This window comes from Rana temporaria, chromosome 3, assembly GCF_905171775.1.
Source record: "Rana temporaria chromosome 3, aRanTem1.1, whole genome shotgun sequence".
Lineage (NCBI taxonomy): Eukaryota > Metazoa > Chordata > Amphibia > Anura > Ranidae > Rana > Rana temporaria.
The window spans coordinates 19,131,609-19,148,300 of NC_053491.1; the positions used below are offsets into that span (position 1 = coordinate 19,131,609).

Consider the following 16,692-nt stretch of genomic DNA (forward strand, 5'->3'; position numbering starts at 1 on the left):
GAAAAAGTGTGCGTTATACGCCGATAAATACGGTATATATCGCCAACAGTTTGCGCAATGCTGAATAGAAAAACATGCCCGGGTCATATAGGGGGGTAAAACCTTTCGGAGGTCAACAAGTGGTTAAAAAATGTGTTTGGCTGGCTGTCTGTGTCTCGCCTGCTTTGTCGCGTTTTCATGTTGCGTTGTTTTTTTCCCCTCCAGGTCGCGGACATTAAGCGAGTGAACAACTTCCTGACGGAGCAGGACATGTACGCTGTAAAGACGATTAGAATCCCGGTGAAGGTGCATGGAATTTTTACCGAACAGAACGAGGAACCCAACGCACAAACCTCCATGTCTGCCGATTCTCCCGACGTTGTCGCCGAGCCGCCCGATGACGGGCGCGATATCTCCGAGGACCCCAGGGACATAAGTCAGTACTTCCAGGAGATAGACCAGAACATCGAGGAAGCCACACAGACCCAGGAACTGCTCGGGGAATCTTATGGCTCTGATGGTCTCCAGGTGACGCCTTTACCGAGACAGAAAGACTCCTATCTGGGGGCGGACTGGGGAATCCGATGGTGGAACGCCGTTTTAGTCATGCTTTTAATTGGGATTGTTTTGCCAGTATTTTATATTATCTACTATGAAAAAGCTTCAGAGAAACCCTTCCACTCTACCAATGGTACGGAGAGTCAGGTAAACGCAACTACACATTTTTTATAGACACCCCTGCCGACTATGCCGGGACCTCCGGACACTGGAGGACAGGGTACAGGGCTCTTCAGCCCCCTTCTCATGTCACTTTATATCCTGATGGGGGCCCCCCGGAGCAGAAAGAACAATATTGTTCAGCGGGGGCCGGGGGGTCTGCATAAAAACCACCAGCAAGCTCTTTGGACAAGAAATGTTGTCATCGGATTAAAAGAGAATTATCGACTGACTTTTTTTCTTGGCTGTGCGTCTCTTTTGGGTCTTACTTTTTGTTCTCCTATGATCCAGAATTGGCCGATAGTTTGCTATTGCCCGGGGCGGGGAAGGATCCCGACAATACTGTTAGGATCCACCCAGCTGTCTGATTTGAAAGCCGGCTTCACTTTTTCAGAGAGAGTCAGCTGTGCCCCCCCCCCCCCTAGCCTGGTGCTCCAGTAAGGAGTGGAAAACGGTGACTGGAGTTGGAGCCAGTTGTGCCCCCCCCCAGCCTGGTGCTCCAGTAAGGAGTGGAAAGTGGTGACTGAAGTTGGAGCCAGTTGTGCCCCCCCCCCCCCCCCTAGCCTGGTGCTCCAGTAAGGAGTGGAGAGTGGTGACTGGAGTTGGAGCCAGTTGTGCCCTCCCCCCCTAGCCTGGTGCTCCAGTAAGGAGTGGAAAGTGGTGACTGAAGTTGGAGCCAGTTGTGCCCCCCCCCCTAGCCTGGGGCCCCAGTAAGGAGTGGAAAGGGGTGACTGGAGTTGGAGCCAGTTGTGCCCCCCCCCCCCCCTAGCCTGGTGCTCCAGTAAGGAGTGGAAAGGGGTGACTGGAGTTGGAGCCAGTTGTGCCCCCCCCCCCCCCTAGCCTGGTTCTCCAGTAAGGAGTGGAAAGTGGTGACTGGAGTTGGAGCCAGTTGTGCCCCCCCCCCCCCTAGCCTGGTGCTCCAGTAAGGAGTGGAAAGTGGTGACTGGAGTTGGAGCCAGTTGTGCCCCCCCCCCCCTAGCCTGGTGCTCCAGTAAGGAGTGGAAAGTGGTGACTGGAGTTGGAGCCAGTTGTGCCCCCCCCCCCCCTAGCCTGGTGCTCCAGTAAGGAGTGGAAAGTGGTGACTGGAGTTGGAGCCAGTTGTGCCCCCCCCCCCAGCCTGGTGCTCCAGTAAGGAGTGGAAAGCGAGGACTGGAGTTGGAGCCAGTTGTGCCCTCCCCCCCCCCCCCCAGCCTGGTGCTCCAGTAAGGAGTGGAAAGCGGTGACTGGAGTTGGAGCCAGTTGTGCCCCCCCACCCCTCAGCCTGGTGCTCCAGTAAGGTGTGAAGAGCGGGTAGTGACTGGAATTGGAGCCAGTTGTGCCCCCCCCAGCCTGGTGCTTCAGTAAGGAGTGGAAAGCGGTGACTGACTGGAGTTGGAGCCAGTTGTGCCCCCCCCCCCCCCAGCCTGGTGCCCCAGTAAGGAGTGGAAAGTGGTGTATGGAGTTGGAGCCAGTTGTGCCCCCCCCCCCCCCTAGCCTGGTGCTCCAGTAAGGAGTGGAAAGTGGTGACTGGGGTTGGAGCCAGTTGTGCCCCCCCCCCCCCTAGCCTGGTGCTCCAGTAAGGAGTGGAAAGTGGTGACTGGAGTTGGAGCCAGTTGTGCCCCCCCCCCCCCTAGCCTGGTGCTCCAGTAAGGAGTGGAAAGTGGTGACTGGAGTTGGAGCCAGTTGTGCCCCCCCCCCCCCTAGCCTGGTGCTCCAGTAAGGAGTGGAAAGTGGTGACTGGAGTTGGAGCCAGTTGTGCCCCCCCCCCCAGCCTGGTGCTCCAGTAAGGAGTGGAAAGCGAGGACTGGAGTTGGAGCCAGTTGTGCCCTCCCCCCCCCCCCCCAGCCTGGTGCTCCAGTAAGGAGTGGAAAGTGGTGACTGGAGTTGGAGCCAGTTGTGCCCCCCCACCCCTCAGCCTGGTGCTCCAGTAAGGTGTGAAGAGCGGGTAGTGACTGGAATTGGAGCCAGTTGTGCCCCCCCCAGCCTGGTGCTTCAGTAAGGAGTGGAAAGCGGTGACTGACTGGAGTTGGAGCCAGTTGTGCCCCCCCCCCCCCCCAGCCTGGTGCCCCAGTAAGGAGTGGAAAGTGGTGTATGGAGTTGGAGCCAGTTGTGCCCCCCCCCAGCCTGGTGCCCCAGTAAGGAGTGAAGAGCGGGGAGTGACTGGAATTGGAGCCAGTTGTGCCCCCCCCCCTAGCCTGGTGCTCCAGTAAGGAGTGGAAAGTGGTGACTGGAGTTGGGGCCAGTTGTGCCCCCCCCCCCCCCCTAGCCTGGTGCTCCAGTAAGGAGTGGAAAGTGGTGACTGAAGTTGGAGCCAGTTGTGCCCCCCCCCCCCTAGCCTGGTGCTCCAGTAAGGAGTGGAAAGTGGTGACTGGAGTTGGAGCCAGTTGTGCCCCCCCCCCCCCTAGCCTGGTGCTCCAGTAAGGAGTGGAAAGTGGTGACTGAAGTTGGAGCCAGTTGTGCCCCCCCCCCCCTAGCCTGGTGCTCCAGTAAGGAGTGGAAAGTGGTGACTGGAGTTGGAGCCAGTTGTGCCCCCCCCCCCCTAGCCTGGTGCTCCAGTAAGGAGTGGAAAGTGGTGACTGGAGTTGGAGCCAGTTGTGCCCTCCCCCCCCCCCCAGCCTGGTGCTCCAGTAAGGAGTGGAAAGCGGTGACTGGAGTTGGAGCCAGTTGTGCCCCCCCTAGGCTGGTGCTCCAGTGAGGAGTGGAGAGCGGTGACTGACTGGAGTTGGAGCCAGTTGTGCCCCCCCCCCCCTATAGCCTGGTGCTCCAGTGAGGAGTGGAGAGTGATGACTTGCAGTCACCGCTCTTCACTCCACTCTGGCCAAAAACTGGGCGATCAGCGGTCATGTAATCGCTCAGTCTTGGGGCTCGTTCACAAGTACTTTGCCCTCTGAAGAGCGATCTGTGTTGTGTCGCCTCCGCACCGCTTGGGATTTGTGGGATCCCCATTCAGTCTCTCTCGGGAGTGATCGCGGGTTGCTGGCGGACATCGTTGGCTCCGGCCATGCGCATCGGCTCCGGCGCCTCTATGCCTCTTAAAGCGGCCGACGCACACCTACGGCGGTTTACTCAGCCGTGCCAACCCGCCGCCTTATAACGACGGCAGCTGGTTAAGAGATAATAATGATACAAGATTTAGAGATGTAGACGGCTGAAGCTGTGTGGAAATCTTGAAGTCAAAGGAGATCTCGCAAAACACGTTGATTTTTATAACATCAGCATTGTAATAACAATACAAATAATAGTTATAATTAACAATCTGATCTAAATCCAACAAATCTCCTTTCATGTTGTGAGTGCTGCCTCTTTTCACGACTTCCTGGATTCCCTGCATGTCTGCAGCTGCTTCTCCATTTCTAAGGACTACAAGTCCCATGGTACCTTGCTGCCTGCAAGCAGTGAGTTTTGTACTGATTCCGCCTCCTGAAACTCCTCCTCTCAGCACCTCTGCATGGGACGTAAGGACGCCAAGGAACAGTCCACTGTGGAGCGTAGGGGAGAGAGCGCCACCTGCTGGGGTAGAAGAGAACCGGGTACAGTGCATTCTGGAAAGTATTCACAGCGCTTCACTTTTTCCACATTTTGTTATGTTACAGCCTTATTCCAAAATTGATTAAATTCATTATTTTCCTCAAAATTCTACAAACAATACCCCATAATGACAACGTGAAAGAAGTTTGAAATCTTTGCAAATGTATTAAAAATAAAAATAATCCCATGTACAGAAGTATCACAGCCTTTGCCCCATGACACGCAAAACTGAGCTCAGGTGCCTCCTATTTCCACTGATCATCCATTGAGATGTTTCTACAACTTGATTGGAGTCCACCTGTGGTAAAGTCAGTTGATTGGACATGATTTGTCTATATGGAGGTCCCACAGTTACCAGTGCATGTCAGAGCACAAACCAAGCCATGAAGTCCAAGGAATTGTCTGTAGACCTCCGAGACAGGATTGTATGGGGGCACAGATCGGGGGAAGGGTACAGAAAATTTTCCGAAGCAATAAAGGTGACGGCTGCTTGGAGGGTAAGGACACAAAGGAACAGAGCTGAGGCTTTCAATCACAGGCTGTGTGTTGGTGGTTCCTCCCGTCACCTTTTTTTTCTCTTGGTGTCAGTATAACTTGTCCAAAGTGACTCATGCAGATAGTAGAGGAAGGAAGTAGCAGACAGAAATGACGCTTAGTGCTCTGGATAGAGACAAGTACACACTATAGCTTTACAAACCACTTAAAGTGGAGGTTCACCCGGAAATGTTAATTTTTAACATTAGATTGAGGCTCATTTCGTGAAGGGGAATCGGGTGTTTTTTTTTTATAACGAAGCTGTACTTACCGTTTTAGAGAGCGATCTTCTCCGCCGCTTCCGGGTATGGGCTGCGGGACTGGGCGTTCCTATTTGATTGACAGGCTTCCGACGGTCGCATACATCGCGTCACGATTTTCCCAAAAGTAGCCGAACGTCGGTGCGCAGGTGCCGTATAGAGCCGCACCGACGTTGGGCTTCTTTCGGCTACTCGTGACGCGATAGATGCGACCGTCGGAAGCCTGTCAATCAAATAGGAACGCCCAGTCCCGCAGCCCATACCCGGAAGCGGCGGAGAAGATCTATCTCTAAAACGGTAAGTACTGCTTCGATTTTAAAAAAAAAAACACCCGATTCCCCTTCACAAAATGAGCCTCAATCTAATGTTACATTTTTTTTTTTTAGGGTGGACTCCCGCTTTAGGACCTGGACCATTATGCAGGTAAAGGACCAGGCCCCTTTTTGCAATTCAGCACTGCGTTGCTTTAACTAACAATTGACCTCCTTGTTTTCCCATAAATAGCGATTTCTTTTGGTGGTATTTGATCACCTCTGCGTTTTTTTTATTTTTTGCGATATAAACAAAAAAAGAGCGACAATTTTGAAAAAAAATCAATATTTTTCCTTTTGCTATAATAAATATCCCCAATTTTTTTAAAAAAATGAATTTTTTTTCTCAGTTTAGGCCGATACGTATTCTTCTACATATCGCAATAAGCGTTTGATTGATTTGCGCAAAAGTTATAGCGTTTACAAAATAGAGGATAGTTTTATGGCATTTTTATATAAAAAAAAAAAATTAGTAATGTCGGCGATCAGCGTTTTTTTTTTTTTTTTTTTGTGACTGTGACATTATGGCGGACACTTTTGACACTATTTTGGGACCATTGTCATTTTCACAGCGAAAAGTGCTATAAAAATGCACTGATTACTGTAAAAATGACACTGGTAGTGAAGGGGTTAACCAGGAGGGGGCGCTGTAGGGGGTAAATGTGTCCTACGGCTCCATTCACACCTAGGCGTTTTGTCGCCTGTAGCGCGATGCTATTACAGCCTGCAATACGCTGGAGGGGTGATTTAACATTGTCGGCTATGGAGATGGTTCACATCTCCACGCCGAACGCCTGAAGCTCAAAACAAGTCCCGGACCTTTTTTTCAGGCGGCGTTTGGCATAGCCAACAATGTTGATCACCCCTCCGGCGTATGTTGGGCTTAAAAACAGCGCGTTTTGTCGCAGCAAATCGCGGTAAAATACGCCGCGTTCAGGTGTGAATGCAGCCTAAGGGAGTGATTCTTACTGTAGGGGGGCGTGGCTGGGCACGTGATGTCACTGATCGTCGTTCCCTAACACAGTCACAGCCACACTAGGAAGCATGGGGAGAAGTTTGTTTACACTTGCCTCTCCCCGTTCTTCCTCTCTGTGACCCGATCGCGGGTCCGCCTATCCCGCGGGGCCGGTCACTGAGAAGAGGACCGCGTCGCGAGTGCGCCCCCACGGCTTTGCTCTTAAAGGGGACGTACATGTACGCCCTTGTGCCCAGCCGTACCATTTTGTCGACGTATATCGTCGTGCGGCGGTCCTCAAGTGGTTAAATACTACAGGTCTTGCCCCTCAGCCAGCCTGTAAAGGAAAAAAACAGCAGACTGATGGGCTCATCTTTCTGCTCCCCCCCCTCCTACCAGTATGCTGCGCAACTGCCTGGCTTCTTGTGCTGCTTCTCCCTCCCTGGTCTGAGCTCTGCTGTACAGAGGCTATCGGCCTGTTGTTGTTGTTGCTCGGGATCTGGGAACCACCACAATCTTTTGGGTGAAATTCTCATTCTTTTTTGTTAAAGTTGGAGACAAATGTTGGCACCACTTTGCATTTCCAATAGGTTGGTGAGACTGTAAGGGGAGTATTTAACTAGTTGCCGACCAGCCGCCGTTGTTTTACGGCGGCAGGTCCGCTCCCCTGCGCGAGAGCCCGTACTATAACGTCGGCTCTCTCGCAGGCCTCTAGGGGCGCGCCGCCCGCTCTCCCGTGCCCGGTGGGCGCAATCACCGCCGGGCACACGCGATCGCTCGTTACAGAGCGGGCACCGGGAGCTGTGTGTGTAAACACACAGCTCCCGGTCCTGTCAGGGAGAGAAATGCTGATCTTCCGTTCATACAATGTATGAACAGCGATCTGTCATTTCTCCTAGTGAGGCCACCCCCCCCCCCTACAGTTAGAACACACCCAGGGAACATACTTAACCCCTTACCCGCCCCCTAGTGTTAACCCCTTCACTGCCAGTGGCATTTTTATAGTAATCCAATGCATTTTTATAGCACTGATCGCTATAAAAATGCCAATGGTCCCAAAAATGTGTCAAAAGTGTCCGAAGTGTCCGCCATAATGTCGCAGTACCGGAAAAAAATCGCTGATCGCCCCCTATTTTATAAACGCTATAACTTTTGCGCAAACCAATCAATAAACGCTTATTGCGTTTTTTTTTTTACGCAAAATAGGTAGAAGAATACGTATAGTTATTATAGCAAAAAGTAAAAGATATTGCATTTTTTAAAAAATTGGCGCTCTATTTTTGTTTATAGCGCAAAAAGTAAAAACCGCAGAGGTAATAAAATACCACCGAAAGAAAGCTCTATTTGTGGGAAAAAAAGGATGCCAATTTTGTTTGGGAGCCACGTCGCACGACCGCGCAATTGTCAATTAAAGCGACGCAGTGCCGAATCGCAAAAAGTGCTCTGGTCTTTGACCAGCAATATGGTCCGGGGGTTAAGTGGTTAAAAAAAAAAAAAAAAATGCGTAGCTAATTATAAATGCATACCTGTGTGTAATGGATGCTCAGCAGAAACTGCGCATTCACTGAAATGATGGTCTGACGGCTCGCCACCTGACTGCGGACTGCGGACAGCACAACTGTCGGTGCCAAATTCTAAAGGTATTGTTTACAGCGCAAAAAAAAAAGGCCTTGTAAAATAATGCGACGCTCTGATCATCTTCTTCTGTGAAGGGAAATGTTATTTGTAAGAATTACAAACTCTAAAATAAAACGTATTTCTGAGCAAAACTCTGAGCCTCGTACCTCATTTTCTTTATCATATAAGGAACTACATGTCCCATCATGCCTGTGCAAGTCACGATTGTCACTCAGTCTTGCAATGCCTCATGGGACATGTAGTTCTACAATAGCTGGAGGGCCCGCCCCTGGTATGGGGGGTCTTACTGCTGCTGTCAGAGCATAAAAAGGAATAAAATCATTTTATACCTCCTGTAGTTGTGTTTTATATCGATGAATGCTTATACAGTAAAACATTCCGATTGTGAGGAAAGCAGTTTACCAGCGTTTTGCAATACAGGCTGTTAGTTTTTTAATTCTGACTCGATTTGCGAGCGTTGTCTCACAAGACGAGCAGAATTCAAGCCTCTGGGGTGTGCAGTACTGCATGTGGCCAGATGTCACTGCTAGTGTATGCAGTACCCCATGTGGCCAGATGTGGGGGGGGGCACCAGAGACCACTCTGAGACAGTGTCACTGCTAGTGTATGCAGTACTGCATGTGGCCAGATGTGGGGGGGGCGCCAGAGACCACTCTGAGACAGTGTCACTGCTAGTGTATGCAGTACCGCATGTGGCCAGTTGTGGGGGGGCGCCAGAGAACACTCAGACAGTGTCACTGCTAGTGTATGCAGTACCACATGTGGCCAGATGTGGGGGGGGGGCGCCAGAGACCACTCTGAGACAGTGTCACTGCTAGTGTATGCAGTACCGCATGTGGCCAGAGGTGGGAGGGCACCAGAGAACACTCAGACAGTGTCCACTGCTAGTGTATGCAGTACTGCATGTGGCCAGATGTGGGGGGGGGGCGCCAGAGACCACTCTGAGACAGTGTCACTGCTAGTGTATGCAGTACCACGTGTTTCCAGATGTGGGGGGACGCCAGAGACCACTCAAACAGTGTCACTGCTAGTGTATGCAGTACCACATGTGGCCAGATGTGGGGGGGGCGCCAGAGACCACTCTGAGACAGTGTCACTGCTAGTGTATGCAGTACCACGTGTTTCCAGATGTGGGGGGCACCAGAGACCACTCGGACAGTGTCACTGCTAGTGTAAGCAGTACCGCATGTGGCCAGATGTGGGGGGGCGCCAGAGACCACTCTGAGCCAGTGTCACTGCTAGTGTAAGCAGTACCGCATGTGGCCAGATGTGGGGGGGCGCCAGAGACCACTCTGAGCCAGTGTCACTGCTAGTGTAAGCAGTACCGCATGTGGCCAGATGTGGGGGGACGCCAGAGACCACTCAGACAGTGTCACTGCTAGTGTATGCAGTACCACATGTGGCCAGATGTGGGGGGGGCGCCAGAGACCACTCTGAGACAGTGTCACTGCTAGTGTATGCAGTACCACGTGTTTCCAGATGTGGGGGGCACCAGAGACCACTTGGACAGTGTCACTGCTAGTGTAAGCAGTACCGCATGTGGCCAGATGTGGGGGGGCGCCAGAGACCACTCTGAGCCAGTGTCACTGCTAGTGTAAGCAGTACCGCATGTGGCCAGATGTGGGGGGGGCGCCAGAGACCACTCTGAGCCAGTGTCACTGCTAGTGTAAGCAGTACCGCATGTGGCCAGATGTGGGGGGACGCCAGAGACCACTCTGAGCCAGTGTCACTGCTAGTGTATGCAGTACCACATGTTTCCAGATGTGGGGGGCGCCAGAGACCACTCAGTGTCACTGCTAGCGTAAGCAGTACCGCATGTGGCCAGATGTGGGGGGGCGCCAGAGACCATTTTGAGACAGTGTCACTGCTAGTGTATGCAGTACCACGTGTTTCCAGATGTGGGGGGGCGCCAGAGACCACTCGGACAGTGTCACTGCTAGTGTATGCAGTATTACATGTGGCCAGAGGTGTGGGGGCGCCAGAGACACTCTGAGATGTTTGGAAAGGCTCGGGAACTGAGTGTCGCTGGTGCCCCTCCACCTCTGGCCACATGCGGTACTGCATATACTAGCAGTGACACTGGAATTAATTAGCCGAGTTTCCATTGATTCCTATGGGGAAACTCGCTTTGATATAAGAGTGCTTTGGATTACAAGCATTCTTCTGGAAGGAATTGTGCTCCTAATCCAGGGTATTACTCTATTTGGTTTTGGAAATCTATTGATACTTGAAGGATCTTTTGCTGGTTTTCTCATTTTGGATGAACTAAAGCTGTACAGTGGGGTATAAGAGATCATGTGTGGTAGAAACGCACACTGATCCTAGGTTCACATATCCACGTTGGCGTGGGCACGTCAGCCTATTAAAATGAATGGGCTGCTGTGCCTGCGTTTCCGCCCCCCCCAAAAAAAGACACGCATGCACCCTTCTAAACTGAAATCGCATGGTCTGTTTGGCCAATGCAGTTTCCCTGCGATTGCTGCGCCCGCAAACGCGCTATGTGCCGAAACTGCGCGGGGGGCAGCCATTCTCCTAAGATTTTGCTGCGTGTGGTTGTGCGCGCGGGAAAAGATGCGATTTCCACACCAGCAGCCACATGCAGAGGTGTGAACAAAGCCTAAAAGAGAGGCATCGGGCACTGTGTTACAGAGAGGTACAGTATCTCACAAAAGTAAGTACACCCCTCACATTCTTGTAAATATTTTCTTCTATCTTTTCATGGGACAACACTGAAGAAATGACACTTTGCTACAATGTTGTGTAGTGAGTGTACAGCTTGTATATCAGTGTACATTTGCTGTCCCCTCAAAATAACTCAACACACAGCCATTAACGTCTAAACCGCTGGCAACAAAAGTGAGTACACCCCTAAGTGAAAATGCCCAAATTGGGCCCAATTAGACATTTTTCCTCCCCGATGTCATGTGACTCATTAGTGTTACAAGGTCTCAGGTGTGAATGGGGAACAGGTGTGTTAAATTTTGGTGTTATCGCTCTCACTCTCTCATACTGGTCACTGGAAGTTCAACATGGCACCTCATGGCAAAGAACTCTCTGAGGATCTGAGAAATAATAATTGCTGCTCTACATAAAGATGGCCGAGGCTATAAGAAGATTGCCAAGACCCTGAAACTGAGCTGCAGCACGGAGGCCAAGACCATACAGCACAGGACAGGTTCCACTCAGAACAGGCCTCGCCGTGGTCGACCAAAGAGGTTGAGTGCACATGCTCAGTGTCATATCCAGAGGTTGTCTTTGGGAAATAGACGTATGAGTGCTGCCAGCATTGCTGCAGAGGTTGAAGGGGTGGGGGGGTCAGCCTGTCAGTGCTCAGACCATACGCCACACACTGCATCACATTGGTTTGCATGTCCCAGAAGGAAGCCTCTTCTAAAGATGATGCACAAGAAAGCCGGCAAACAGTTTGCTGAAGACAAGAAGACTAAGGACATGGATTACTGGAACCATGTCCTGTGGTGTGATGAGACCAAGATAAACTTATTTGGTCTCAGGTGTGTGCGGCGGCAACCAGGTGAGGAGGACAAAGACAAGTGTGTCTTGCCGACAGTCAGGCATTGTGGTGGGAGTGTCATGGTCTGGGGGTTACATGAGTGCTGCCGGCACTGGGGGGCTACAGATCATTGAGGGAACCATGAATGCCAACATGTACTGTGACATACTGAAGCAGAGCATGATCCCCTCCCTTCGGAGACTGGGCCGCAGGGTAGGGCAGTATTCCAACATGATAACGACCCCAAACACACCTCCAAGATGACCACTGTCGTCTTGCTAAAGAAGCTGAGGGTAAGGGTGATGGACTGGCCAAGCATGTCTCCAGACCTAAACCTTATTGATCATCTGTGGGACATCCTCAAACGGAAGGTGGAGGAGCGCAAGGTCTCTAACACCCACCAGCTCTGTGATGTCATCATGGAGGAGGGGAAGAGGACTCCAGTGACAACCTGTGAAGCTCTGGTGACCTTCATGCCCAAGAGGGTTAAGGCAGTGCTGGAAAATAATGGCGGCCACACAAAATATTGGCACTTTGGGCACTGTGTGTAATTGAGATGTAATAGAAGTGGGGCACTGTGTGTGAGGTCTCTTACGCACTGGTGGTACTGCCCTCTGAAAAGCAGTAGACAGTGTATTGCTTTTCAAATCACGGTTGGCGGCCCCTGTTCCAGCAAGCTATATTTCTGTCTCCTACATCCACATGGGGATTTTTTTTTCTTTTTTTTTTCTAGCCCTTTGTTTTTTTTTATTTTTTATATCAAACAAAAATGTTATTGAAAATACAGCAGCATACCTAGCCAACATTACACATCAGCGTGTTTTACAGTAGAAACCAACCCACCGTGGAGAGCACACATCTAGAAACTGTTAACCCCTTAAGGACCGGAAGGATTTACCACCTTAATGACCGGGCCATTTTTTGCGATACGGCAGTGTGTCGCTTCAACTGACAATTGCGCGGTCGTGCGACGTGGCACCCAAACAAAATTGGCGTCCGTTTTTTCCCACAAAAAGAGATTTATTTTGGTGGTATTTGATCACCTCTGCGGTTTTTATTTTTTGCGCTGTAAACAAAAATCGGCGCCAATTTTGAAAAATATATATATATTTTTTTCACTTTTTGCTAATATATATATATATATATATATATATATATATATATATATATATATATATATATATATATATATATATATATATATAAAAAGTGTTTTTTTTTCAAAGTTTAGGCCGATACATATTCTTCTACATATTTTTGGTAAAAAAAAAGTGGCAATATGTGCATGTTAACTTGTTTTGTGCAAAAGTTATGGCGTCTTCAAAATAGGGGATAGATTTATGGCATTTTTATGTATTTTTTTTTTTTTATTATTATTATAATTTTTTTTTTATTTTTTTTTTTTTTTTTACTAGTAATGGCAGTGATCAGCGATTTTTAGCAGGACTGCAACATTGTGGTGGACAGATCAGACACTTTTTTGGGGACCAGAGACCTTTATATAGAAATCGGTCCTATAAAAATGCACTGATTACTGTATAAATGACACTGGCAGGGAAGGGGTTAACACTAGTGGTGATCAAGGGGTTAAATTGGCTCTCTGGGAGGTGTTTCTAACTGGGGGGGAGGGAGGGGACTGACTGGAGGAGGAGAGGGATCGCTGTTCCCGATCACTAGGAACAGATGATCTCCCTCTACTCCACTGATAGAACGGGGATATGTTTGTTTACATTGACAGATCCTCGTTCTGGCTCTCTGTGGATCGATTGCGGGTGGCCGGTGGACATTGCGGGCGACACAGGCGCGCATCCACTATATTACATGAAACTACTTACGGCTACAGCGATTCGTGTAATAGAGCCAACCTGCTACAGTATAATGATGGCGGCTGGGCGGCAAGTGGTTAAACAAAGAGTTAGGGATGCGCCGATATATCAGTGCCGATACAAATCGGCCGAAATCAGCTGTTTTGGCGACATGCCAAAACAGCTTAAAAATTTAAGATAATGGGCATCGTGTGCCCGTAAAAAAGATGTCCGCTGGGCTGTCACGGCTCCGTCCGAGTGCACTGCACGAGCCAAAGAGTGTCACTGCCAAAGTGTCCGCGAATCCTCCTGACTCGATCGGCTATTAAAAAATGGCGCCGGGTGGCGCCATTACGTAACTGCGCATTCGCCGGCCGAGCGGATACAAGCTTTCCCAAGCCCGGCTTCGGGCTCGGGAAAGCTCATATCCGCTCGGCCGGGCGGCGAATGCGCAGTTACGTAATGGCGCCACCCAGTGCCATTTTTGAATAGCCGATCGACTCAGGAGGGACACTTTGGCAGTGACACTCGTTGGCTCGTGCAGTGCACTCGCCATAGGCAGAGGACAGAGCCGTGACAACCCAACCCAGTCCTGTACAGCACAGCCCAGCTCTGAGCCCAGCCATGTCCAGCTTTAAGGTAATAAAGAAGCTGGTGATGGTGGCAGAAGGTGGTGGGGGCATGAGGTGATGGTGGAAGGTTATGCTGGCACTGTGGCAGGAGGTGGGTGAGGTGATGGTGGCAGAAGGTAATGCTGGCAGGAGGTGGTGGGGGCATGAGGTGATGGTGGAAATGTAATGGTGGCACCATGGCAGGGGGTGGGTGAGGTGATGGTGGCAAGAGCTGGCAGGAGGTGGTGGGGGCATGAGGTGATGGTGGAAATGTAATGGTGGCACCATGGCAGGGGGTGGGTGAGGTGATGGTGGCAAGAGCTGGCAGGAGGTGATGGTGGCAAGAGCTGGCAGGAGGTAATGGTGGCAGGGGGTGGTGGGGGCAGGAGGTGATTGTGGGGGTAGTGTTTTAACATACAATTATAAAAAAGGAAAAGTTATTTTCGGTCTCGGTTTCGGCCTGACATTTTTTGGATTTCGGTTCAGAAAATTCCATTTCGGTGCACCTCTACAAAGAGTACATTACCATTGGCTATTTGCATACAAATAGAAAACACAAACATCCTTAGTAATCATGCTCAGGTGATTGGTGCAACTATCACCTCTCAAGCATACCCTCCGAATGCCCTGCAGAGATGAATCTCTTTAGGCCACATTGAGCCCAAGTAGCCTTTCCATGGTCAGATCCACCGGTGAGAACCCCGGAAATCATCCAACCACGGTGCTCACAGCCTCTCAAACCTATACACCTTTCCCCTATATTGATATACAAGTTTTTCCAATCTCAGCTGTTCACTTACAGTTTTAACCCATTCCCTCACAGTAGGGGGGTCCTCTGACTTCCAATGAACCATGATCAGGTTTTGTGCTTTAAACAAGAATCTAAGTATAGCCTCTCTGGTATGAACCTCCCAGTCATACCCTTCCAATATACCCAGCAAACAGGCCTTCAGGTCTGGGGGGTAGGGTCACCTTAAATACTGATACTGAGTTGATATGATTTACCACCCCTGCTCAATAGGGATGTAGTTTCGGGCAGCGCCACAGAAGGTGGATCAAATCTCTATGGTCTTTCATACACCTTGTACATGTGGACCGGGGTAGGCAACCTCGGCCCTCCAGCTGTGGTGAAACTACAAGTCCCATGAGGCATTTCAAAATCCTGACAATCACAGGTATAACTCCTAGAGGCAGAGGCATGATGGGAGTTGTAGTTTCACAACAGATGGAGTGCCGAGGTTGCCTATCCCTGATGTAGGCTTCTGATCCTAATCTGGAAGTGCTGCCACTGTGACCAGTGGAACGGGTGTTGGTAAAAAAAAAAAAACACCAGCGGAAGCAAGCTGGAGCCCAAATAGGAGTGCACCCTATACGGGGTTGTGGGGCAGCCTTTCCCACCTATCCTGGTCTATGATCTGGTCTTGGAGGAACTCGACCCATTGAAAAAGTGGCTGCATCGAAATATGCTGGTTCCTTGTGTGTTAGAGGGGCTGATTGCCCCAGGAGACCTACTGATGACCGGGAGGCATTTGGCGCTGTGGACCTTCCCTCCAATGCATGGAGATCCAACTGATTGTTTCCTACCACCCATCATTCTCGAGTCTACGGCCTCCCAAAACTTAGAACCTGACGATTTACAACCTGGCGAAGGGTTGTCCACGTCATTCAGTACCAAAGACTGTACAAACTTATCTGAGGATGCGACCGTGGGCTCACGTGAAGAGAAAGTAGAAGACACACCTGGCCCCTTGCCACATAAGCCCCTGAATCACTACCTACTCATGAGCCTTTACCATGTGGCTTCAACCAGAGTCAAGAGCACCAACGCCCAATCCGCGGACAGCTCCCTGCAAGATACTCTGAATATGTTGTCTAAATTTGTTTGTTAGTCTGCCTTAATTCTGGTTCTATTTCTTTTTACAGTTGTTATCATGCGATGCTGAGGACAGCATCTGTTAAAGAGGGGGGAGTGTAGGCAGGTTTGGCCTATTTTCTCCACTGTGCAGTTGGAGAGGAAGTCAAGAGAAACACAATTCCTCTATCGTTTTCTGGGTCACTGAGGAAGCACCCAGTTGGATACTGCCACCCCATGTGACTCTGACAGCCATCTTGGGTCAGGCAGAGCCTATTCAAGACCTTGACTCCCTGGGTTTGCGCACTGTTTTCAAGTTGGTGTGTAGGGAAAGGTACCCCATCTCTTAGGAATAGTTCAAGTGGTAGGGAAAGGTTCCCGATGAGGAGGGAAATTGTAGTGTTGCATCTCCTTGGACCTCATCCTGGTTGAGCACAAGGCAGCCAGGTTTCATTCCATTCTCTTAAGAGACAATGTCAACCCGGCAGATACTTCTTGTCTTCACATCAATGTAAACTGAATGTATCCGGTTGGCCAGGTGGCCCTCAGGATTTGTTGTGAACTGTCGCTGAATTGTTTCAATACAAGTTTCTATTGCAATTGACTGTGGGAATTATTGCTGCTGCATCCCACCTACACTACATATAACTAGAACCTTCAGGGCCCCAGTGCAAGAAACCATAAAGACCCCCCCCCCCCCCCTTTGATCCATTGGTCCCAGGGCAGCCATCTCAAGTTTAATATGGTGTTCCTAGTCATCAAAGCAAAAAAGCATTATAGATCCTTTATGTAATGATTATAATAAATGAGATCCTTGGTTTTTGCAGCAACCTGTGGCTCCCATGTCCAGTTAATGACAAGCCATATCCTGACCTGAGACTACTATACATGTATGTGAATGCAGCATTGCATGCAGGCAGCCATCTGAATAACAGTATACCCTCCACCCCGGAACACAGTCCCAGCCAGACACCTGAGCACTGATACAGGCGGCGGGTCTGGTGATGCAGGA

At 50.2% G+C, this 16,692-nt stretch overlaps 1 protein-coding gene across 1 annotated transcript in view; it reads left to right on the top strand.

Annotated features, from left to right (window-relative positions):
• The window catches only part of LYSMD4 (LysM domain containing 4), a 28,683-nt gene extending 27,750 nt beyond the window's left edge, over positions 1–933 (top strand). The window contains exon 3 of the mRNA XM_040342331.1: positions 205–933. Coding sequence (XP_040198265.1) covers positions 205–711 — 507 coding nt within the window. The 3' untranslated portion in view covers positions 712–933. The remainder of the gene's footprint in view (positions 1–204) is intronic.
• Positions 934–16,692: the final 15,759 nt, after the last annotated feature.